Source organism: Alosa sapidissima, chromosome 20 (genome assembly GCF_018492685.1).
Source record: "Alosa sapidissima isolate fAloSap1 chromosome 20, fAloSap1.pri, whole genome shotgun sequence".
Taxonomy (NCBI): Eukaryota; Metazoa; Chordata; class Actinopteri; order Clupeiformes; family Clupeidae; genus Alosa; species Alosa sapidissima.
In genome coordinates, this window is record NC_055976.1 from 590785 (window position 1) to 617226 (window position 26442).

General features: G+C 41.5%; 1 protein-coding gene across 5 annotated transcripts in view; it reads right to left on the minus strand.

The window, feature by feature from the left end:
• Positions 1-26442, minus strand: part of myot (myotilin) — a 208189-nt gene that overhangs the window by 29477 nt on the left and 152270 nt on the right. For 4 of the 5 annotated variants that reach the window (XM_042074328.1, XM_042074329.1, XM_042074326.1 and 1 more), the window contains 3 exons: positions 17123-17258; positions 9555-9762; positions 9146-9311 (listed from right to left, as the gene is read on the minus strand). In XM_042074328.1, coding sequence (XP_041930262.1) covers positions 9146-9311; positions 9555-9762; positions 17123-17258 — 510 coding nt within the window. Of the gene's footprint in view, positions 1-8225; positions 8408-9145; positions 9312-9554; positions 9763-17122; positions 17259-26442 lie in introns of all 5 variants that reach the window. The other variant, XM_042074330.1, reaches the window with a different exon arrangement.

Here is a 26442-nt window from a genome sequence, read left to right on the forward strand (position 1 = left end):
TCATACGTCATCCCCGAGTCCAAAAAAGGGCATGCTTTAAACAAAACCTTCGAGCTACAGCGCATTGAATCAGTGCGTGCAATACCGGAGCTAGTGTGCGTGTGAGCCACTTTATCAGAGCGATATTGTCAACGTCAGCGAGTATTTGCATTAGATTATTGTCTAATGGCATCAAAAAAGTTTACCCGAAATGAAGTGTTGGGTCTTCTATTCGCGGACCCTGATTCTGAAGGGGAATATCTGCCTTCAGAAAATGACGGTGATTCGTTTAGTGAGGCTTCAGATGCTTCCCTGCCTTGCAATGATGCAGCTGGACAAAGTGAGAGTTTAGCTTACACCAAGCACAAACATTGAATCGTTTGCCCAATGTCAGTGGTGGGAATAATGTTTCACGGGGTCGGAGTGTTCATCAGGAAGTTAGCAGGGTGTTAGTGGTGTAGCGAACGAGGCTGGAGGTAGCCATGTAGCGCTAGCTTCTGTCTTCTGACCGTGTGCCTCTCCGCAATTGCGGCGACAGTAACGTGGTGGAGCCTTTGTCTAATGCCACTGGGTATGTTAGACGAGGTCGAAGTGCTCATTGACAGTTAGGGGGGAACGTAGAGGCAGTGTGGAGAGTCGCAATGAAAATGACAGTAGGCCTAGCTGCGCAAATTCTCTCCACTCGGTGCGCGCGCGAGGCAGATCTGGCCATGCTGCTCTCAGCAGGAGCAGAGGTGGTGACACGGGGCAGGGGAGCCATTAGGCCATGCATAGTCTATCACGAGATGATGGGAATGCCGGCCCTGTATGGATAGGGATAGGGAGTCATTATCTCTACAGCAAAAGGCCTGCTACATAAAAAAAATGGTCAGCCATTTATTAGTAATGATTTACACTGTTGATTTCCTATCTATTTCCCTGACCATTTAGTACATACACTATGTGTTCTTTTTTGTGTGTTCATGTCCTTGTGATGTGTGTCTTTGTCAGCTAAGAAAAAAACAACAACAAAAACATCAACAAAAACAACAAAAAGAAAAAAAATACTAACATTGTCTCTTGTCTTGTCTCGTCATCTCACTCCTGATCTGTGTCTTGCCGTGGCAAGTGAGCTTTTGAACTAAACAGGTCTTGTCTACTTGTGTTTGTGTGTCATCTGAATAATATATATGTGCCCCATACATGGAATCAGAGTGCCTACTGTATGTAGTAAATGGAAAATCTCTACAGCAAAAGGCCAGCCTACCGCTACATGCATTTGGTTTGTTTCTGCCATTTATTAGTAATGATTTACACAGTTTGTTTACTACCTAGTATTTACCTGGGCATTCAGTATTGTGCAATATAGCATACAGTGGGTCCCAGTTAAGAATTGACACTTCATTCACCATCAAGGTGATTCACGCAGCTGGGTGAAATGTAAGTACAACTGCAGCCGCTTGGGGGCAGCATAGTCCGCTGTGGCGTTCCACTGTTGAACCGGACGGAGCATTCGACAGCAAGGGCTGTGATTGGCCGAGTTTTCAGTGCGTTTCTCTGTGTTTTTAGCAGCCCCTGCAACATGCTAGACCACTGCAGCCTATAAGCTTTGTACATAATGTACATAGTTTTGGATTCAGTGGCAAGATGTCTTGATTGTACAGTGCCTGTCTCTTAGTAATGTTTTAAAATGAGAGCTTCGTCAGCTGGCAGTAGGCTACTTTGTCAGCAGTCATGAGAAGTTCGCTTGCTAACATAAATATGCTGCCCAGAAACCTCGTGAATAGTTCTGATTTGTTTTACTACACTAACGAGGTTAAATATATCCTTTGCCTACAGCATCTCCTTAACAGTAATGTTAACAAAATGACAGCATTCATATGACAAAAGAAAACAATTCGGTCACTCAAGACTGTGCCACAGCAACCAGTGTAGGCTACAGTCCTACCTAATAGGCCTACTCGAAGCAGATAGCGTTGTCTGACGGTCGAGTGGGTTAATGCGCGTATTTCCAGAACAGGTCTGTAACTTTCAGGCAGTTCTCTCCTCCTCTCTAAAATATCTGTCCTGGCCTGGTTGCACCGGATTGTCGCCAAACGACAGAAGCGCGGAGAACCCTCCTTTGTCTACCAAAAAGTGTTACTTTGTGCCCCGCGCTCCCCCACTGCTTGTGAAAGAAGGGGGTGGGGGAGGGGGGCTTAACGTGAAAAAGCTTAATGTCCCAAAACGGCAACAAGTCATAATGGTAGGCTACAGGAAGTGGGGGGAGGGTATGGGATGACCAGGGGGTCGTTTCTGGAAAGCATCGTTTGCTAACTTGTGTCGCAACCTTGGTAGTTCGCTCCATCATTCTTGGATTTGGTGTTTCTAGAAAGGGTAGTTCGAACTCTCAATCGCAAACAAGGACGCAAAGTTTGGTCGTTTGAACTACTGCCCCTAGGCAGTCGCACTTGTGTCGTTCCTTGGTAGTTCCTGTTGGTGTCCGGAGCGCCTAACCAAAAATCACAACCGCCTAACCAAAATTTGCGAAGTGGATGTTTATCTCGTGACTCAATGATTGATCTATCCTGTAGTTTAATTTTGATTAAGACACTGCTCCCCTACTTAACTCATTCTTGCTATTTATGTTAATTAAAGTATTGCCTTGCTTTTAGTATTATAATCTTCACAGTCCCTAACAACAGCAGTGTTAAATGTTGTAGTGGCTAAAGCAGATGACTTATTATCCCAACGTTGTAGGTTCGATTTTCTTATGATGTGAGATTGTCCTTATGCTTCTCGCTACCTGCAGGTGAACTAGTGTGACACGTAGATTCAATTGTTTTTGACTGATGTATTGTACCTATGGTCTCTCGATGTAGAGTAACTATATACATAAATATGTATGGTCAAAACCTATTGTTGTGTCTCGTAGGCCTACTCTTACTCAGAGATGAAAAGAAGAGATAGGATGCGAACTCCGGCCGAGCGCGCAGTGCACCAACGCGCTGCCGTTAAGCCACTTGACAGTCGATAACCTATGGGATACCCAGATATTTGTCCAGGCTATATATTTTTTCCAACACATAGATATTTAACACAAATAATGACTCATATTGGTTAACTGTTATATGCTTGCAATAGGTTTAGGTTTTGGCTGATGGCAATGACAATGCCAGCATTAATCACTCGGTTTAGATTAGAAAAATGTCGACATAGGCCGTGACAGAACATTTCTAGGGGGTGGGGTATTACACGTTTCCACTGTTTCCACCAATGATATGTATCGCTGCATCATCAACAACGTTGTTGGAACTACGGTGTTCGAACGTCGGAGGTAGCGAATTGCGTCACAGGTACGATGCTTTCTGGAAACAGGTGTAAGAGTGTCGTTGTTTGGTCGCAAGTTGCGTCGTACCATGGTGGTTGAGCAACGTCGTTGCTAACTTTTCTAGAAACGACCCCCAGAGCCGTCTTCGCTATTTAGAAAGCATCTTCAATTATCTTTCCAGGCGCACACAGCTCGTTACCATATAGCCTATCGAGTGCCTTAACAGATAGGCTCTGCTCTTGGGTTTGGCCTCACAGCGAACTCAACCCTCTTGTTGCTTGCAGTTTGTTAAATAAAGTGATGCAGATTACATTATTTATTTCTGATTAATTGCGTCTTTTGATGTCTTTTGCAACATCTGCTTGTTAGGCTGGGCTACTGTCAATGTCCTGTACAGGAAAATGTTCAACAATTGCTGGTGTAGGCCTACAGGCTATAATCAATTAGGGACTGTTCGTTATTTATTTAAGGGGCTACCGGAGGAGTTTTGGGAGTGTTAGTCAAAAAAGACGTGACCCTCCCTCGCCAGCAAGAAATTTTTCTATGACCCTCCAAAGTGATTGAGAAAAAAACGCATGACCCTCCCCAGTCCCAACAATTTATTGATGCCTTCTGTAGGCTACTGAGTCAATTTGGGAGCTTGCATGCTACAACACCTTCCTTGAAATGCCTTGAAAAGGCTGTCGTTTGCACAATTTCACAAATAATCACCGTGAACGAAACAAACCTGTCAACTTTTCCCGGGTTTATCGCATATTTTAACTTTTTCCTCGCTGTCTTAGGAGGAGCTGCAGGGCCGTCGCAAGGGGGTGCGAGGCCCTGTGCGAACTTGACAGATGGTGCGAGGCCCTGTGCGAACTTGACAGATGCATGAACTTACGTGCATGAAATCATGCGATAGCTTATTTTACACATAGCCAAGGCTGCCGTCGGTGCATTTTAGTAGCCTAGTCTAATAAGCTACACCAGCTTGTCTTTAAGAGGGGAAATTGTATAGCCTATAACATTAGCTGAGTCACATATTTGGCCATATGGTGTTCATAGGCTACATCATGAAAACAAATAGTGTAACAAAGGCGAACACTTTAACAGGGGAAATTAATTGGGCATGAATCATTGTGCTGAACGGTATTTGTCAATGAGCAGAAACACACACGACATTCAAACTGTTGATAAGATGTGCACTATGGAAACTGGTCTGTAGGCATTGGACAAATAAATGACACTGACTCGCCATATCCTGACCCTGAAAAAACATTGTCTTGCTTTGCCGCAAACTCAGCAATGAAATCATAGGCAGTTTGCAGGTAGCATAACGTCTTTTTCAATTCATAGAAGGGAGAGCCCAGTCTCTCCTGTGACATTGAGGTGCGCAAATAGTTTTTAATAGCCTGTTCAACTTGGAAAAGCTTCACCCGATGCCAGTCACTGATCGCAATTTCAAATTTCGGGAAGCTTCGTTCAATCTTTTTAAGTTTTAAGTGCAGTAGGCCCCTATCTGTCCCCTTTGGAAATATATCTCGAGCCTATTATAAGGTCCAGTGCGTTATGTCCTGGGATTCGGACGTGCTCAAAAAGAAAAGAAAAAACACTTTTTTTATAGATGGTTATGAGGAGCAATATGAGTCTGAACTCCGTGTCATTCAGACTCAATCCTCTTGTTGCTTTGATATCTTTTTCGTTGTCGTTTGAACGTCGGCAAGCAGGCATGTTGCGGTTGCAATTTAAGTGAAATTTCTACAGTAGGCCTACAACATGCAACATGCTTGTTAGGCTGGGCTACTGTCTTGTACAGGTACATGTTCAACAATTGCTGGTGTGCAGGCTATAATCAATTAGCTAAATCATTTGTCCAGCTGTTTTAAAAAAAAAATTGTGCTACATTCAAACGCAAAAGGTGCTTTGATATCTTTTTCATTTGAACGTCGGCAAGCAGGCATGCTGCGGTTGCAATGAATGAGGATAATTGGTTTTATCTGCGGATTTATTTTTTGCATTATTTTGAATATGACTCGCTGCAGTCTCAACAGCACATCTACTTTTTCCACACGCATCTAAGTTCTAACACACATGCCCTCTCGCTTTCTCTCTTTCCATCCCTGCACACGGGGCTTTCTTAAAGGAGCTGCACCATTTTACAACAATTGAATCTACATTTTCATATTAGAATGTTTTGTCAGTTTAAGTGTATTCTTAAACTACCGTGATCAATTAAAGTTCCCGTGCCCCCGCTGAAAGTCTCATGTGCTTATCATTACACTATCAAATCTATAAGTAACCGTGACAAATAGGGTATAAGATATATAAACTCACGCTATTGTATTATCATAAATGTTTGGTAATGGCTCACTGCGTCATGGAAGCAGTTAAGTCAAATCGCATCAAAAATCGTAGTGGCAGAACTCCCAAGTGACACCTTGTGGTTGTTTGTGTCAACTGCAGTTTGTGCCATTTCTGCTGAGAAAATGGGGTGCGTGATTCATGAAGGAACCCGTCCAAACTTAACTGGGACCCACTGTACAGAAGGTGAGGGACATTTTGGGGGGAAAGAAGTGGTGCATTTTATCATTCAAACTTTTCATGAAAATTCTATAATCCAAGATGGCGCCACCATATGACGTCATAATATGCAAATTAGATATAAACATTTAATCCCTAAATAAACTTTGGGTCATCCTTAATATTTCTCTAATTTACAGAAAGTCTATCACTTATCACTTTTAAGATATAGCCTTTTAAAATGAAGATGTCGCCTAAATGTCGCCTGGCGCCTAAAGGGTTAAGTCTATGGGGATTTTTAAAAAGTTTTTCTTTAATAGTTTAAAAAGTTTCAAAGTTGAAAAGACATAGCAGCTTGGTCTGTTTGAAGACCTACGTTACAAAGTTTGAATGAAGTTTCTAAGTTAAACTGTTCAAGAGAAATTGCGTACGGAAAAAGTGGTAAGCGGAGTAATAATAAGAAGAAAAAGTTGTTGCCTAGGAAGAACAGTACAGTGCATTTTCATGCACTGTAATAAGAAGAAGTTGTTGCCTAGGAAGAACAGTACAGTACTGTAATAATCATACTGTAAGTAATATAATGTTATACACAGCAGCTTTTTTGCATTTACATGCAATGGTAATTCCCTGGAATTGCATTTTGTAGTTATTATTCTTCCCAACAAATTTCTGCGTCTAATTCAGTTTCAACCGTTTAACATAGAAACTTTGTTCAAACTTTGTAACGTAGGTCTTGAAAAGGACACTCGAGGAATGTATTTTTCACTTTTGTAAACTTTATACTTTTTGAGATATTAACAAAAAACAAGCTTATTTTTCCCCATAGACTTTGCATTAACACTATGACATCACAATGGACAAATTAACTTGATTTGCACCTGTATCAACTTCCAGCTGCTCAACTAGGACCCATCAAAGGGCCAGTTAAACTGATTGCACCTGTATCAACTGCTTTCTGCTTAACTAAGCCAACTCTCTCTGTGTCTCTCCATTCTACAAGGATATAAGGCACATTCCATCCAACTTTCTATCCATTCATCCTCTTCAAACCATTCACTCATCCACCCATTAAACTATCCATCAACATCCATTCAACTTTCTGTCTATCAACATCCATTACACTATCTACATTCAACTTTTAAACTATATACTCTGTCTCAGGCTTTAAGCATACAATCTGACTCTCTTAAGACTACTATTTCCTCTGCCCACAACTGTTTCAAAATAAATGTCCTCACTACAATAATTCACTATTAAAAAAATTAACTATTTAAACTACTCAACTATTTAACTGTTCAGCCATTTAAACTGTCAGTTGTTATCAACTATGACTCCTGCCAACTGTTTCCAAATAAAAGTTTGTTTGGCATTTTATGTTAATATACAGTATGTTTATATTTTCATGCACTGGTAATTTCCTCGAAACTACATTTTCTAGTTATTATTATTATTATTATTATTACATTAACCCTTCTCACCTGTTTTTTAACATTGTTAAATGATGGTGATTCACTAGTCCCCTACAGTATTTTGAAGGAAGGAAACAGTTCTGTATGCATTATTGTAACAGATGGGCTAGGTTGGTAAAGTAGTTGAATAGCACACTACACATGCACACACACATACATGCACACACACGACACGCACAAACACGCACACGGACACAAACACATAAACACACATACATACAGTACACACACACACACACACACACCCTCACACATTTACAAACACACCTACATACACAAACATACAGACACACACACACACAAACACACACAAAAAAACTAACGTACATGCAGGCACACACACTCAATAAACACACACAGAAGCACACACTCAATTACAAACACACAAAAAGGAACAAAGTAGGAAATGAACACAGTGACACAAACGTGACTTATTTTTGTGGAAAAAATGTGCTGGACTGGGCGGCGGTCATACATCTAGTTTGAATTTTTATTTATATTTATGTGGGGGGGGGTGGGGTGGTTGCTTTGTTTATTCAACTGGGACCTGAGTACTAAATTTCGCTTCTACATGAAAATGTAGGAGTGACAATAAAGCTTCTTGAACCTTGAATCTTTAGCCCTGGCAGATGATCCCCCACGCCTTCCTCATAGGTTACTGCTACTACTACGGAAGGCCTCCAGCTAGAGTCTGAGGTCCCATGGTCCCCATGTTGGGGCCTCCGGCTTAGATGTCGGTTGGGGTGCAGTCACTGTTGTACGAGGCCCCTGACATGTCTAACAAAGGACCCAGACACCTCTTGTGCACAGTGTCCCGCACCTGCTGCAACAGGGTGGCAGCCTGTGGCCCAAATATAGCTGAGGGCTCTACCGGCACTCTAGCTCCAGCTGCTTGCTGGAGCTGGGGTTGGGAGAGTCTTACAACCCAGAAATATGCTCCCCTGCCTGTTCCTTCATAAGAGAAGAGAGGCACAGAGACTGAAGCTCACCAGCAGTGTTGGGGTCCCCCATGCCTTCCTTGTATTAGACCAGAGAGGTGGCGTAAAGAAACAGAATGGCTGCAGTATTGGCCAAACAGGTCTGCATAGCCACAGCCTTGAGCAGCCCACCAAGAAGATGATACATTTCCTTGCAGTTCCTGCTAGGGCAGGTAGTGCTGCCAAATAAGGAGCTGGAGGAAGAAGAGAGTGGTGATAGAGTTTGATCCATGGGCATACCACAGCCAATTTGCTCTATTGTAGATGTTAGAGAATCTCCTAAATGGCGTTGATCATCTGCACAAGGCTGTTGGTGAATTGAATTGTTGGCACACCAGCTCTTTAAAATCTGGCAGGAGAGGAACGTCCATGAACACTGGGCACACATCTAGTCCAAAGTTGTTGTCTTGGTAACAATCAGTTACTACCTACAGTTGACAGTTACCTATAGAAAGCTACAGTCACGAAGATTCCACAATTGATTATAGTGGGGAATTTGTAGCTTAGCCTAGCCTGGCCTATGCTCGCTTATCTAAAACAAAAACATTAAAAGAAGAATTTATAAATTGTAGAAGTTGAAATGTAATTTTTAAAGACCTATTCATCTTGTTTGACCTAAACACAATCATGTTCTGCTTGGTTAAAACTGAGCTGAGTTGGTTAGATGTAGTTACTCAGGCAGCCATGTTTTTTAATTTTGAAAAGTGTCTTACTTTACCCAGAATTCACCGCAACAATTATTACCAAAAGGACAAATTCGGTGTTTTTCCCAGCAAGATCTCCGTTTGGACAAAAAACCTTGAGTTGCCAGTTCCAACAGCTAAAGCAGCTACATCGCTACACTCTGGGGGCATGAACATGGGGGCTCACGTACATGCCCCCAGAGTGTAGCGCTGTAGCTGCTTGGCTGAAGAAAGAAATATCTGTCTGACCTCATTCTGCTAGGGTCAATGCGGAGCATTTCTTTGTCCTTCTTCCAAAAGAGTTGTGGTGGTGGGGAGGCAAACACCTGGCACTCCAGCCTCACCATGTCCCCCTCGATCACACGAATGTTCTGCATTCTCATCACAAAACTGGGTGGGCGAATCATCTCCTGCGCTGTTGTATATAGGGAAGTGTAATGATGAGGTCAGGAACAGACAACTGCACTAACATTTACATTATTTGTTTTATACATTTCCAACATTTTGCGTAATTTCTGTTACACATTGTAATTCTAAACACTGATATGCAGTTATGAATACATCTGATTTGAAATTCATTGTTCTACAGTACATACAGTATTTACCAAATAAGGTTTAAAACTATGGGACAATACATATAAAAAATATAAGTTCTTACCAATTACATCAAGCCGTAGGGAGAAGCGACTCTCACCAGCTCTGTTCTTGGCTACACACTCATAGATGCCTGCATGGTGAACCGTCACAATCTCGATGATGAAGGAGTGAATGCCTTTCTCACTCACCAGCATCTTGTGGTAGTCATCCTGACGAATGGCCTTCCCATCCAGATACCATGCCACATCAGGTGCTGGTAGACCAACAACCTGTATTAAGAATAAGCCAGCATGACACATGACATGCTGTTGAAGCTACTCACACACTATGATTACTTGTTTTGGATCTGAAATTTGATTCACAACAGGTGTTATTCCTTAGATTTAAGAGATCAGCTACATCACTGCGGCAAAGAAGGGAAGAGTTTTATATAATGGACATTTGGGGGGAGATTAGCCTGCCACTGAAGGTACTCTTCAGTTCTTCAGCTCATTTCAGGGATGAGAAAAGGGTACTTTCCTCCCAGATTGAATCAAAGGGAGCTATTATTTCACATACTACAGATGTTTAGGTACATCATTTTACAAATCACCACAACAAAAGGAACAATGTCAGCACCCTATCCCAGGACTCTGTTTACTTGTAGCCATCTGCTGGCCTGCCTCTGTATTTTACACTACCTGTTGTTGGTTGGTCCACCATGTGCTTTTTGCCACTCTACTGCCTTTGTTCCACCAATTTTTTAGGTGAAACTATACTGTATGCCAACCACGAGACTCCGTGAAATAAGGGTGCGCTAGGGAGTCCCTGGGCCACACGCCCGGTAAGTCTTTGTCTCTGAGTATTTATTGAAAGTCTTGATGTGTGTGCCAAATTTCATGAGTTTTCAGTCACTGGAACCACCTCAAAAAGGCTAAATCCAAGAGCTCCCCTGTGCCACACCAAAAGGCAAGTCATGTTTTACTGACACACGATCTCCTAGACTAACATAAAATCTCTGCCAGTAAAGTAGTTTTGAAACCAGTTTAAAACATTATCAGAGAGACCTACCCACTTCGCAAAGGCGGTGAATTAGAATGTTATGATCAATGGTGTTGAATGCCGCACTCAAATCTAGAAGAATAAGGTTGAGACTTTGTTTGAGTCAGTAGCCAGTCTGAGATCATTGACTATTTTTACTAGGGCCGTTTCTATGCTGTGATTTGATCTAAAACCTGATTGGAATTTTTCAAGGATACTGTTTTTGTTGAGGAAGGTATTTAGCTGATTACAAACAACTTTTTCAAGTACTTTGCTCAGGAAAGGTAGGTTTGATAAAGGCCTGAAGTTACTCAGGATAGCATAGTCGAGATTTGACTTTTTAAGTAAAGGTTTCACAACAGCGGTTTTAAAAAAAGTAGAAAATATACCTGTTTCTAATGAGTTATTTATTATCTTGAGAACTAGATGTACCGCATAGCGGTACAAAATATGACCGCCGCTCAGTCCTGTACATCCGTTCCGCGAAAATAAATCACACTTCAATTTGTCTCCATATTTTACTCCATCCCCCACTCTTGAAACTTTTGTGTATGCTTGTTTGGCATGCCTGAGTGTGTGTGTGCGGCTGCACAGAAAGTAGCCTACTGGTGCTGAAAAGGTGAATAGATTGTAGAATAGCCAAAGAAGATGTAGCATTGTTATAAAACCTTTAAAATCTCTAAACAATCACAAGTAGGGCAGTTAATCACAGTTCATCCATTGCAACTGGATTGATGAAAGGTCACTTACACCTGTAGGCTACATTGTATTTGGGAAAAGCAAAAGGTATCAGCATAATGTTATTTATTTATTTATTTATTTATTTTTTGTGTATTTATAAACAAAAACATCTCTGTCAGTTCCATGCCGTTTTCAACAGCTATCAAAAACAAAGGTCATTTTTGGATGGATGGATTTTTTGTGAATGTTTCTTCTTCTACATAAGATTTTAGTCATCTTTAGTTCATGTAATACTTTATTGTCAATGCACAAATTAAGTAACAGTAGTCTGAAACGTTATTGTTAATGCACAAATTAAGTAACAGTAGCCTAGTCTGAAACGAAATGCTGTTTTACATCTAACCAGTGGTGCAAATAACTGACATGTCCAAATGGGCCTTGATGAAATGCGTCGCTAGACTGTTCATACACATTTTAACGGGCCAAAGTTGAAGAGCTTTTGTCCGTTATTGTTCGTGCAAATATAGGCTGATTCATGTTCCCTTGCATTGTGTAACTGAGGTCCATGGCTAGTCTGGCTTTCATCAGACCAAGCTCAATCTTTTAAGAAATCAAAAAATAAATAGCGGGCAGATCAGGCTGGGTTCACCCAGCCTAGTCCATAGGCACCCGATATTGTTTAATTTTCCGATTGAGATATACACGCTCTGGCTATTCTAAATGCAAAAATGCAACAGGGAGTTATGACAAAACGGTAACTAACAAACTAGATCCTAATAGAAAGCTGTTAGCTTCCCTAAGCTACAGGTAGGATTATAAGGTAGGCCTATTTACAACATAAATTGTCAATAGGCTATGCTGGCGACACAAATAAAATCTCCTTTGGAAACCAATGGCTTACGCCTTACAGTATCAAGCAGACTTAAACTGCCATATCGTGGCGAAAAATTGTAATAACATTCAAGCAGCTCCATGAGTCAAGGAAAGCGCAAATGAAGTAGCCACTTCTAGATGGGACCCACTACACAGTAGCTTAAGGTGTGTTGCTAAAGCAGCCATAATGAAATGAAGGTGTCATTGTTTGGATACTTCACACACACGTGCTTTTTAATTTCACAAGACTACAACTACCAAGCTGTAATCAAAGCACATCGATTCCCCTCTCACACCATGCACACACTTAAAACAAAATAAACAGGCGTCTCAGTCTCACGCATGTATAGGCAAAACTGTATCAGACCGGTGTAACGTTGGTAAATCTTCCATTGCACAGAATGATTTTGTAGCACGTGCAATAAATGACAGTCGAAAGATACAAACAGTGCTGCTATCAATTTGCTTGGTATAACCGCATTTATAGTTTTCTACAAATGCAATCAATCAAATGCCTCCATCACTCAATTAACGCTAACGGTAACATTACCTAGGTCCTTATTGATATTACAAGATTAACGTACCTGCAGTAAAAACCAAGCATGTCCGATAAACATCCTCAGATTTATTTCGGCTTCAAGAAGAAATGGGAATTACACTTCATGTGAACATCGTCCTATCCTTATTAGATGTCCGCTGCGGTAAATTACAGTCCTTGTAGGAAGCGTCCATTGTTTTTTCCAACCCACTTTTAACTTCCAACAAAATTACGTCTCACTGCAACGATGCGCCATCTAGTGGACAAACGACTACTTATCGCCAATACTGAAAATGCAGCCATGATGATGATGATGAATATTTATTTTGGCTTTCTTTTAATCCTACTGAATTTGTAATTATGTATCGGCCGTTCTAATACCGATAGTATGTGGGTGTCTGGTGGTGGTCCCCGGGGACGAAATGAAATTTTTCCGTAAAAGTCTAGTGGGGCTACATACCCACCAAATTTCATGTACCCCGGTGGTTCGGTGTCCCGGGTATCAATGACCAAAAATTCAGGGAGTAGATGACGGGAAAAATTCTTGAATTATGTGCATGTGTGCGTGTACAAATTTATGTTTATGTGTGTGTGTGTGTGTGTGTGTGTGTGTGTGTGTATGTGCGTGCTTGTGTGTTTGTGCATGTGCATGCATGCGTACATATGTCTACTGTGTGAGTATGTGTCATACGTATGATTACTGTAAATGTATGTGTGTGCGTGTGTATCTGTTTATGCACATGTGTGCACATGGAATGGGTTAACATGACCCCTGGAGGCAAACATACGGAAAAAATTGGTCATCCTAGGCCCTACAGTTCTCAAGATATTCACAGAGAACTGTGTCTGCCCTACCCTCCTTTCGGGGGGTCCAGTCCAGCGGGGGGGCTACAGATCAAAACGAAGAATGACGGTTCCATGCTATCCATGTGGGGGTACATGCCCACCAAGTTTTGTGTACCCCGGTCTTTCAGTGTCCCGGGAATCCTTGTTGGTGTACGTCACTAAATGTACACATAAATTATTTTATTGTAAGGCCCCCCATGAACGAAAGTACACAAAACTTGGCATGCATTCGGAGGGTGTCATAATGATCCTACACTTTTAATTTCGTGCAGTTTTGACCTTGTCAGCCAGAGATATTGTGATGAACACCTAATTTTTTGCTTTTTAATTTTTAACTAGGTGGCGCTATACATGAAATAAGTGGTAATGGGATGGGTTGACATGCCCCCTTAAGACCAACATACATAAAAAAGGTGGACCTCCTAGGCCCTACGGTTATCGAGATATTCACAGAAAACTGTCTCCGGCCACCTACAGGCCAGTTGGTGTATAGTAACATAAATTAATTGGTAACACTTTATTTTAATGTGTCGCTGTTACAGTGTACTTACCTAATTAGGTACAGTGGTACAACCTGTGTAACAACATGTACTATCAGGTACTATCATTGTACTTGCATAATGTATTTGTGGGTACCTACATATAGTTGTTACATTGTAATACTGAGTGCTTTTACAAAACTTTGCCAATTTGCCTAAATTTTCATCAGAGGCAAAGAGCTGACCTGAGACCTGCTGGATGGGGTAAATCGGGTCATGATCGATTTGATATACAAAGCATGCTTAGCTCCAGTCAAGGCCTCATTGTCTTCAGTGTACATGTAACAGCTGTGCTGCTACAACCTTGTTACTCTTTGATACAGTGGAATAAACTGGAACAGGTCTTGTCTTGGAACAGGTCTACTAATTCACATGTACTGTGGGTTTATTCCACTGTACCAAAAGAGTAATACATGTGTACCAACACAGTTGATACATGTACTACAGTATGTAGGGTAATGGCAGACATGTTCCAAGACACCAATGACACAACATACATGTAATACTGTATGTAATTGTAAGTACTTAACTGGTACACTTCATTTTAATGGGTTTATGCCACTGTATCAAAGAGCAATACGTGTGTACCAACACAGTTGATATATGTACTATACATATATCAACTGTAGTGAATTAGTAGACCTGTTCCAAGACATCGAAGACATAACATACATGTCATATGTACATGTAAGTAATTAAATGGTACACTTAATAGGTTTATTCCATTGTATCAAAGAGTAACAAGGTTGTAGCAGCACAGCTGTTACATGTACACTGAAGACAATGAGGCCTTGACTGGAGCTAAGAATGCTTTGTATATCAAATCTATCATAACCAGATTTACCCCATCCAGCAGGTCTCAGGTCAGCTCTTTGCCTCTGATGAAAATTTAGGCAAATTGGCAAAGTTTTGTAAAAGCACTCAGTATTACAATGTAACAACTATATGTAGGTACCCACAAATACATAATGCAAGTACAATGATAGTACCTGATAGTACATGTTGTTACACAGGTTGTACCACTGTACCTAATTAGGTAGGTACACTGTAACAGCGACACATTAAAATAAAGTGTTACCAATTAATTTATTGTGTGGCCCCCCATGAACGGAATTCCACAAAACTTGGCGTGCATACAGAGGGTGTCATAATGATCCTACAATTCCAATTTCGTGCAGTTTTGACTATGTTAGGTCACAGATACCTTCAATTACAACACCTCATTTTTACTTTTTTGTGTTTAACTAGGTGGCGCTATACATGAAATGAGTGGTTATGGAATGGGTTGACATGGCCCCTTGAGATCAACATACAAAAAAAAAAAATGGTCCTCCTAAACCCTACGGTTTTCGAGATACTCACAGAAAACTGTGTCTGCCCTACCCTCCTTTCGGGGGGTCCAGTCCAGTGGGGGGGCTACAGATCAAAATAAAAAACGATGGTTCCATGCTATCCATGTGGGGTTACATGCCCACCAAGTTTCGTGTACCCCGGTCTTTCAGTGTCCCGGGAATCATTGACGGAAATTTGGGCATGCGAAAAAGAAAAAAAAAAAAAAAAAAAAAAAAAAAAAAGAAAAAATCTGACTAAACCTATATGACCGCCGCTTCGCTGCGCGGCGGTCATAATAAAGGGAGCTAAGCTATCATATACGTTTTTGAGGAATCTAGTAGGGATTGGATCTAAAGCACATGTTAAGGAGCCAGTCTGCGATATAATTTTGCTAAGCTCAGATTGAGTAATAGTTCTAAAGTATCTTAATTTTGTGGGGCTGTTTTTGGCTGTACTGTCAAACTTATAACCTTCATTATAGAAACTACTTTGTTTTTGAAGAAGTCTGCAAATTCTTTGCATGTTAGAGAGGGTGCCTGACTGAGTGTGTCAAAAGGTAGCATGCAGTAGCCTATCAATGGTGGAGAACAACATCCTAGAGCAGGGGTGTCCAAACTATGCTACTCCATTTACTTTGGGAACACATTTGAGCGTGCAGAAAGGAAGAGAGCGCGGCAGGTTCCAGCTGGCTTGTCATTGTTGATAATTGATAACTCCTTTTTATGAGAAACTTTTAAAAGGAAATCGCGATGGCAACAGTAGTTCCCACTACTGACCATTTATAAACTGTGAGAGGGCACAGCCATAGGCACAGCACTAGCCATAGGCTATTTGAGTGGAGCTGGCAAAAGAGTCTTAAAGTGACAGTGCACCATTTATACATGAATTAAACAGCATCAAATTAACAGTATTTCTTAAGAAATTAATTTTCTACAACAAAATTACTTTGTCATTCAAATGATACAACACGTTATATTTATATACTTGTATATATATTATTTTTTGTGTGTGGCCCGCCAGCCAATTTTCAAAACCCAATGTGGCCCTTGAGTCAAAAAGTTTGGACACCCCTGTCCTAGAGTTTCCTCTATTTTCAGCAATTACCTTAGAGAAGTGGATCCTTCTCTCATTCCGAACAGCTCTATTATAATTTGCTATCTTTTAGAATGGTATGGTGAACCTGTAACTTAGTTTTTATTTTGGGGGCAGCCGTGGCCTACTGGTTAGCGTTTCGGACTTGTAACCGGAGGGTTGCCGGTTCGAACCCCGACCAGTAGGAACGTCTGAAGTGCCCTTGAGCAAGGCACCTAACCCCTCACTGCTCCCCGAGCGCCGCTGTTGTTGCAGCAGGATTAGTGTGTGCTTCACCTCACTGTGTGTTCACTGTGTGCTGAGTGTGTTTCACTGGGATTGGGATAAATGCAGAGACCAAATTTCCCTCACGGGATCAAAAGAGTATATATACTTATACTTACTTATATTTCCTTTCGTAAGGGATGTTAGTTGTGGTGTCATGCCTGGCTGCGTTGAGACAAATTCACTCATTTTTTTAGTTCAAAGATTCTAATCGTAAGCCTCTAATCGTAAGTCAATGCCCTCTTAGCCCTTGATATTTCTGCCTGAGTAATGTCAAAGCAAGTTAATAACCATAATTAATTGATTAATTGTTAAACGCTGGTTCTCTGGTTCTCCCTACATTAAGTTTAACATCACCGCTGCAAAAGCCTGTGGGACCTTAGCAACAGTAACTAAGGCTCAAAAGCAGAAAGGTCCATTATGTATCCCCAGAATCGGACTTACCTTGAAGTCAATCCTACAGAACCTTCCTTCCTCCATGGTAAGGTCTTGAGGAACCTGGATGAATCTTGGTGCATAGCACTTTTCTAAAGTAGTAGCTGCACTCTCATTTCCATCTGTTCCAGGGAGTTGTTTGCTCCTACAGGAAAAGGTTCAAAATGCATTATAAATATACTAAACAGCCATGTATATGTATTTGTGTGTGTGTGTGTATATATATATATATATATATATATATATATATATATATATATATATATATATATATATAGTTATGGAATTTAGCAGACACATTTGTTAAAGTGACTTACAAAATAAAACAATACAATAGTTAAAAATGACCAGTAAACAGTTTTAAAAAGTTGATAAGACTACATTAAAGGTAGTATCCGTGATAGCGGGTGACATTACTTCTGTTGAGTGTTTGAAGCGAGATCCCAAACAAACCGGGCTAGCTTGGCCCTCCCCTTCCATGTTTCGTGCATCATGGAAAAAAAAAATGATCATGAACGTGCTTTTTTTTAAAGCGACAGACACACAATACTCGACGTGGCTGATATTCCCTCACCCTCCTCCTCCTCTTGGGGATTGATTCAGGCATTAATCTACATGTTCATTGACAGCTCCAGATAATGGCAGACGCTGCCCTCCTTCAGCTCTGACTTCGCATGCAGCTGTGCACGAGCGCAAAACCCCACAACACCCACCCCCTGTCGGTGATTGGTTGGAACACTATTTATTTTGGTTTTGAGTGGTTGGTAGCACCAATTGTTTTTGTGTACAGATCTCAGTGCCTAGGCTGCCTACAAAGACACATTTTTTGACAGCCTGCTCATGGGGTAGCCTGGAGATTTCAGGCCCAAATCCGAAAGATTCAAAGTCAAAGTCAAAGTCAAAGTCTGCTTTATTGTCAATTTCTTCACATTTCAAGACATACAAAGAGATCGAAATTGCGTTTCCTACTATCCCACGGTGGAGACAAGACATATTTTACCAATTAGTGTGTTCAGAAGTGTTCAGGACAACAGGACAACAACAACAAGTTGCAAGTGTGCAAGTGTACAAGTGGAGTAGTGCAAGTGGAGTAGTGCAAGGCAGCCATTGTGGGTCTAAAAGTCCAGGATGTTATGTAGCTGAGGGTGGAGGGGGGAGAGAGTTCAGGATGCTAACAGCCTGGTGTATGAAGCTGTTGGTGAGTCTGGTGGTGCGGGAGCGCAGGCTTCTGTACCTCTTCCCAGAGGGCAGTAGATCAAACAAATTGTGAGCGGGGTGACTTGCATCACTCACAATTGTGGTCGCCTTGCGGGTGAGGTGGGAGGTGTAAATGTCCTTCAGGGAGGGGAGTGAAGGGGGAGGGGAGTCTGGCCATGAATAATGTAATGGCCCAACTCGGGGGGCGGCACGAAGCATGCATTTCAAAATCATTAATTTATTCTCGTTTTTGAAGAAAGAGCACAGTGAACCAATAGAAAATGCCATCTAGGTTCGGTTGTTTAGAACAGAAAATCTGGTTGCCTGGACAACGTGAAGTAATGGCTTTGGTACTCTATTTAAGCTTGTCTGATTTCAATTGTCATCTGTAACTCAGATGTAATATATTATGAAAACCATGCAGGCAGGTCAATAATGTTGATTTAGATCACCAAATATTGTTAATACGTAACTTTGCCTCAGTTAATACTAAGTTATTATTGCTAGCTAACGTTATGGTCCTGTCCTCCCGTGTTTACAACTGACCAAACACACTTTTTACTATGCTGTCCGTCGCATTTTCATTGTCTTATCATGTATTTTGTCAAAAGACTGTGAGTAACTTTGTTCAAAGTTCAGTTGCTAGTCATGACGTTTTTGGAAGTACAGAAATTTTGTGTTTGTAGAGAAAGTAACTTACTGAATGCTCCTCTGTATTTGGCCTGAAAGGTAAACACTGCTCCGATATTTTTTATGTGATGTGGACAAAAAAAACTCTAGGCCCTGTTACTCATGGGCCTTCTCTGATTGTTTAACCCTCTGTAAAGCGCCATGAGTCGTGTAATGTTTTGGTGCTCTATAAATGAAATTAAATTGAAAATTTAAATTGACACTCACTAGAATGGGCATTTTACAGGCCCATTTAAGATATAGAAGGTAAATATACGCTGGAATATTTCTGTAAGGGCCTTTTATATATTGACAAACGTTGATAATAACATGTACAGTGATGGCCAAAAGTATTGGCACCAATGCTAAAGTTGACTGAAAAGAGGAATATAAAATCATCTTTAGGAAATTGTAAGATTGGAAATCTTAATGCCTTAAGTGAAAAATGAGGAAATATCTAACCTTTAAGGACACAGATTTTCTTAGTGAATGAATAATGTATCATAAATAAATAAATGTTCTTCCTTAAAATACAGGGGTCATAAGTATTCCCACCCCTATGTTAAATTCCCATAGAGACAGGCAGATATTTATTTTTAAAGGCCAGTTATTTCATGGATCCAGAATACTGTGCATCCTGATAAAGTTACCTTGGCCTTTGGAATTAAAATAGCCCCACATCATCACATACCCTTCACCATACAGAGATTGGCATGGGTGTTATTTCAGTTAGCCTATTAGCTGGTTTGATGCTCATTGAGCTCAACGCAAATAAAACCAGCTAATAGGCTAACTGAAATAACAGTTTAGTGAGAATATAAATTAACTGTCGTTCTGTGCACCTGAACATTCCATGTCGCATGTCTCCCTTGCTAGTAGGGCTGACAGTGATGGTATAGGAATGATGCATGTAATATACTGTAGCCCATTCAACTACTTCTTTTTATTTTGCTTGTGCAGATGCTGTTTTATGTAAGCCAGTGCCTGAAGGCATGTTTTGTTTTAACTTTTCCTAAAGGAATAAATGTGATAAGCCAGTTTTGGTCTCAGTCGCTTCAACGTCTGATTAATAGTTATATATTACTAATATTAATTAAGCTTAACCAACTTTATTATAAGGGGCCCCACACTGATAGCTATATAGGCTACTACTAATATATTAATTAAGCTTAACCAACTTTATTGCAAGCGGTTCTGGCGCAGACAAGAGTGGCAGCATGTCAAGGTAGCTCTGTGTTTTTTTTCCTGAATTTCCCCTTGGGGATCAATAAAGTATCTATTTATCTATTGTAAGGGTCCTATGGGGAGTGGTTCATATTGAGATAGGCAGAAGCACAGTTAAATAACAATTAGTTAAATAACTAGATGTACCGCAGAGCGGTACAAAATATGACCGCCGCCCAGTCCAGCACATTTTTTCCACAAAAATAAAATCACGCTGAAAGGCCTATATGATTCTAACTGTCTCACTAAATTGCATTATCCACACTCAATTCTCACTGGTATCTGCTAGACAACAAGTACCAAAACATGATTAGTTCATAGATTTCACATGTAAAATTCATTTTATACAACCCCACCCCCATCTTGCCTGTTCATAATTCTGAGAAATTCTTGAATTGTGTGCATGTGTGCGTGTACACGTTTATCTTTATGTGTGTATGTGTGTGTGAGTGTGTGTGTGTGCGTGCTTGTGTGTTTGCCTGCGTATGTGTGTTTGTGCATGTGCATGCATGCGTACATATGTCTACTGTGTGAGTATGTGTCATACGTATGATTACTGTGAATGTATGTATGTGTGTGCGTGTGTATCTGTTTATGCACATGTGTGCACATGGAATGGGTTAACATGACCACTGGAGGCAAACATAAGAAAAAAATTGGTCATCCTAGGCCCTACGGTTCTCAAGATATTCACAGAAAACTGTGTCTGCCCTACCCTCCTTTCGGGGGGTCCAGTACAGCGGGGGGGCTACAGATCAAAACGAAGGCCCACCAAGTTTCGTGTACCCCGGTCTTTCAGTGTCCCGGGAATCCTTGTTGGTGTACGGTCACTAAATGTACACATAAATTATTTTATTGTAAGGCCCCCCATGAACAAAAGTTCACAAAACTTGTCATGCATTCGGAGGGTGTCATAATGATCCTACACTTTCAATTTCGTGCAGTTTTGACCAGCCAGAGATATTGTGATGAAAACACCTAATTTTTTGCTTTTTATTTTTTAACTAGGTGGCACTATACATGAAATAAGTGGTAATGGGATGGGTTGACATGCCCCCTTAAGACCAACATACAAAAAAAAGGTGGACCTCCTAGGCCCTACGGTTCTCGAGATATTCACAGAAAACTGTCTCCGGCCACCTACAGGCCAGTTGGTGTATAGTAACATAAATTAATTTATTGTGTGGCCCCCCCATGAACGGAATTCCACGAAACTTGGCGTGCATTCAGAGGGTGTCATAATGATCCTACACTTCCAATTTCGTGCAGTTTTGCGCAGCGAAGCGGCGGTCATATAGGTTTAGTCAGATTTTTTTTAACCCCGTTAGCCAAACTTGACACATGTATAAGAGACATATATAGACATGGATGACAAACAATTTCCTGCTTTTGAACTCAGATAAAACTCAGATAAGACATACAAAGAGATCGAAACTGCGTTTCCTACTATCCCACGGTGGAGACAAGACATATTTTACCAATTAGGTCCACAGACAAACATAACATTCAAGTAAACAATATAAAAAGTAAAAAATAAGAAGGCACATACATGAAGAAATAATAGCAGCAAAATTTGGTAGAAATTGTGCAATTGTGCATACAGTAGACAGTCAATATAATAGTGCAAAAGTCAGGCCAATAAATGGCTGAGGTAGTTTTGTTTGACCTAAGTATGCAAGTGGCATAGTGGTGCAAGTTATGTAAGAGCAGCAGAAGTGTGTTCAGAAGTGTTCAGGACAACAGGACAACAACAACAAGTTGCAAGTGTGCAAGTGTCCAAGTGGAGTAGTGCAAGTGGAGTAGTGCAAGGCAGCCATATTGGGTCTAAAAGTCCAGGATGTTATGTAGCTGAGGGTGGAGGGGGGAGAGGGGGGAGAGAGTTCAGGATCCTAACAGCCTGGTGTATGAAGCTGTTGGTGAGTCTGGTGGTGCGGGAGCGCAGGCTTCTGTACCTCTTCCCAGAGGGCAGTAGATCAAACAAATTGTGAGCGGGGTGACTTGCATCACTCACAATTTTGGTCGCCTTGCGGGTGAGGTGGGTGGTGTAAATGTCCTTCAGGGAGGGGAGAGAAGCACCAATAATCCTTCCAGCTGTGTTCACTATGCGCTGCAGGGCTTTCCTGTTGTATTCAGTGCAGCTTCTGCCCCACACAGCGATACAGCTGGACAGGATGCTCTCAATGGTGCCTCGGTAGAATGTGGTCATGATGGCTGGTGGAGCACTTGCTCGCCTGAGTTTCCGCAGGAAGTACAGGCGGCGCTGAGCTTTCTTCGCCAGTGATGCAGTGTTGGTGGTCCAGGAAAGGTCTTCACTGATGTGCACCCCCAGGAATTTGGTGCTGCTCACTCTCTCCACCACAGCACCGTCAATGGTCAGTGGCAGGTGTTGGGTGTGACCTCTACGGAAATCAACAACAATCTCCTTGGTCTTGCTGACGTTCAGCAGGAGGTTGTTGTCCCTGCACCACGTGGTCAGAAGGTCGACCTCCAACCTGTATTGAGTCTCGTCGCCCTTGGTGATGAGACCCACCAGAGTTGTGTCGTCAGCAAATTTCACTATGTGGTTGTTGCTGTAGGTTGCAGTGCAGTCATGCGTCAGCAGGGTGAAAAGCAGCGGACTGAGCACGCAGCCTTGGGGGGCCCCCGTGCTCAGTGTGATGCTGCTTGAGATATTGTTGCCAACACGTACTACTTGAGGCCTCTGACAGAGGAAGTCCAGTAGCCAGTTGCAGAGGTAGGTACGGAGTCCCAGTTTGTCAAGTTTGCAGATGAGTTGTTGTGGTATTATGGTGTTGAATGCAGAACTGAAGTCTATAAACAGCAATCTCACATATGAGTCTCTTTTTTCCAGGTGGGTGAGGGCTGGGTGGAGGGCAGAGCAGATTGCATCCTCTGTGGACCGTTTGGCTCGGTATGCAAACTGGAAGGGGTCCAGGGTGGTGGGGAGAATGGATTTGATGTGTGACATGACTAGCCGCTCAAAGCACTTCATGATGATGGGTGTCAGTGCCACGGGGCGGTAGTCATTGAAGCAGGATGGAGCAGTTTTCTTCGGCACAGGTATGATGGTGGCAGCTTTGAAACATGATGGGACGATGGCTTGCTTCAGGGAAGTGTTAAAGATGTCTGTGAAGACATCCTTAAGCTCCTCAGCGCAGTCCTTCAGCGCACGACCTGGGATGTTGTCTGGGCCTGCTGCCTTACGGGTGTTGATAGCAGCAAGTGTCCTCTTCACGCTGTCGGCAGAGAGGCACAGGGGCTGCTCGTGTGGAGGGGGAGGGGTCTTCTGTGGGCAAGTGCTGTTTTGTGCTTCAAAGCGAGCAAAGAAACGGTTCAGATTGTTGAGCAGAGGGATGTTGCTCTCACAGCTCTGTGGCGCGGGCTTGTAGTCCGTGATGGCCTGAATGCCCTGCCATAGGCTTTGTGCGTTCCTGCTGTCTTTGAAGTGGCTGGTTATCTTGTGAGTGTATTTCTTTTTTGCTTCCTTGATGCCACGGGACAGGTTGGCTCTCGCTGTTCTCATGCCAGCTTCATCCCCAGCTCTGTAGGCTTTGTCTCTGGCCCTCAGCAGCCTGAGGACATCCACTGTCAGCCATGGCTTCCAGTTAGCCCGAGTGATGATGTCTTTTGTGTGGGTCACATCATCAATGCACTTGGTGATCTAAGAGGTTACAATGTCTGTGTAATCCTCTATGTCTGTCTGATTGTTGTAAGTGGCTGCCTGCTTAAACATTTCCCAGTCTGTTGTGTCAAAGCAGTTTAAAGTGTTCATTAGCATTTAAAGCTACAATGCCAAAAATAAAATCTTACCAAGTGTTATTAATCTTTAATTTAGATCAAAAAAATCTATTTGGTATCGTTTAAGTAGGAAAAGACTTACCTATCATGCCCTCAAAAGACAATTTTGACTTAATTCAAGAAGGCTTTAAAGGGAAACTTGGCAGGATTTCCCCCTCTGCTGGAGAAATTGCGCATTAAGCTATTTCAAACTGTGGGAAAAGGTAACGATAAAGCACATGGATTTGTTTACAAGCTAGCGAACGGTTATTATAAGTTTGGCAGAACTATGTGAATGTTACAAGGTAAGAAACACAATTTTAAAACAAGTTTCTTGTTTCTCACTTCTCTTTCCGGGACGGTAGTCTCAATGTTGCAAGGTTGGTGTTCCGCCTGGGGATGCTAGGCGCAGCGGGGAAAGTCACCATTTTCACCGGAACAGGTAATTTAACCATCCAAATGATTTCTAAATGGGTTTATTACGTTGCAATAGTTGCCAAGTTCCCCTTTAACTTATTTTAAAGGAGAAGTTCGGTGTGATATTGACCTGAAAGTGTGTTGAAACATGATACCGAGTGTGAACTTTTGTCTCATAGTTCATCTCGGCTTGTCCCCTGCACTCCGAAATCTGGCGCTAGTTAGCCGATGCTACCAACAGGATTTCAATGGGGGTGCCTCGGGCATCGGGCTTGCTCTGTTCTCACCCGTAGGCCATCTCATCCCCATCAGTGATTAGGCCCACCACAGTTGTGTCATCGGCAAACTTTGACTGATGCGTAGCAACATGTCGTATCAGAGGGTATCGTATTGAAATATTTTGATATTGTTACATCCCTAATATATATAGGGTGAACAGTGACCTCATTATCTGTATCTGTAACTGTATCTGTTCAACCAAAAAAAGATCTGTATTTATTCAGTTATGAAACAGGAAGTGGGCATGGTCCATCCTTATAACCTAATATCATTGGGAATATAATTGTTGCGACTATTGTACCTATTGGCTAAGCAAAGGTATTAAATCCTTGCTCTAGCTATATAAAGTGCTAAAGAATTAATGAGCCACACACAAAGTCGCCTCCTCCTTTATCTGACTGATTTGAGAGAACAGTGGTTGATGCAGGCAATTGAGCCAACTTTTCTCCCTGAATAATGACACGTATATTTGCTTCAATTCACCCTTCGCTGTCCCGCCCCCCCTTAGTTACTGTCGCTAAGGCCAACAAACTCTGACAAATTTGGCTGGAATTGGAATTGGCTAGAACTGCAATGGTAGCTGTAAGCTACTGTAAGCTCTTTGCAAAGTACATCCCAAAAGGTTATTTTGGAGACCCAAGGACCTGATTTTGTTTAGAATCCATCAAAGATCTCCAGTATCTAATGGAGAGACAGGCACAAAATTCAAATCTAGCTTTGTTGAGTGACAAACTTTGACGAGATGCAAGTGTAATTAATTTATATTAATGTTAGCAGTGATTAGCTATGTTACCTATCTACAAGTAAAAGTAGGGCTGCCAACCGTTCCGTAAAATACAGAATCTTTACGTATTTGAAAGGAAAAAGATGTGTTCCGTATTGAACCGATACGGAACACATTTTGTTTTCCGTATTATTGAGAATCAACTCAGTGCAAATCCATGACAGATCAGTATAATAAGTCAGACTATGAATGAAGAATGCACGATTAGTATGAGATAAAGCGAAGCCTTGCTGCTGTCATTTATCCCTCTCGGTTTGTCTGTCATCACTATCCCAGCAGATAATGCACTTTTCGTTTGAGCCACTGTAAGTCAGGTAGGCCTATATTACGCTGATAGTAGCGTGCGATGATGTCTTGTTCAAAGTTTTACAGTGCATTTGTCCAAGATGACCAACTAGGCTAGTTTACTTGCTGCTGAGACAGAAAAAAGTCAGATATAATTAAGGCTTCACCAAATTCATTTTTTTTCTGTGATATCTGCCAGTTCAGTTTTATACATTTCAGAGGTTGGTTTGAGTAGAATATAGGCTACAAACAGTTGTGTCTTTATTAAGTGTTTTTGCATCAAAGAAAATGAGTAGGCTTAGGCTAGTTAAGCTACATTAATTCAATACGACCTGGAGAATTTTTTTTGTGTGTGTGTATCATGAGAATGTGCACTCATTTCACCAAATTGTGCACTCGTTTTACTCAATATGATATAATTTTACTAGATTGTGCATAAAATGTAGTATATACTGTAATGCGCTCATTTTAGCAAAAAGTGCACTCATTTTAGTGCATTCATTTGACACAATTTAGTAAATGGGCCCACAATTTTGTAAAATGATGCACTATTTACAAGCACACATTTACATCTTCATCATCATACATCTTGCAATACACACACACATAGTCTATATCAATACCCCCCCAACTGAAGTCAGTAAGCCGGTATACTACATGCCTCACCCTTTCCTTATTTTCATATCAGAAAGCAAAC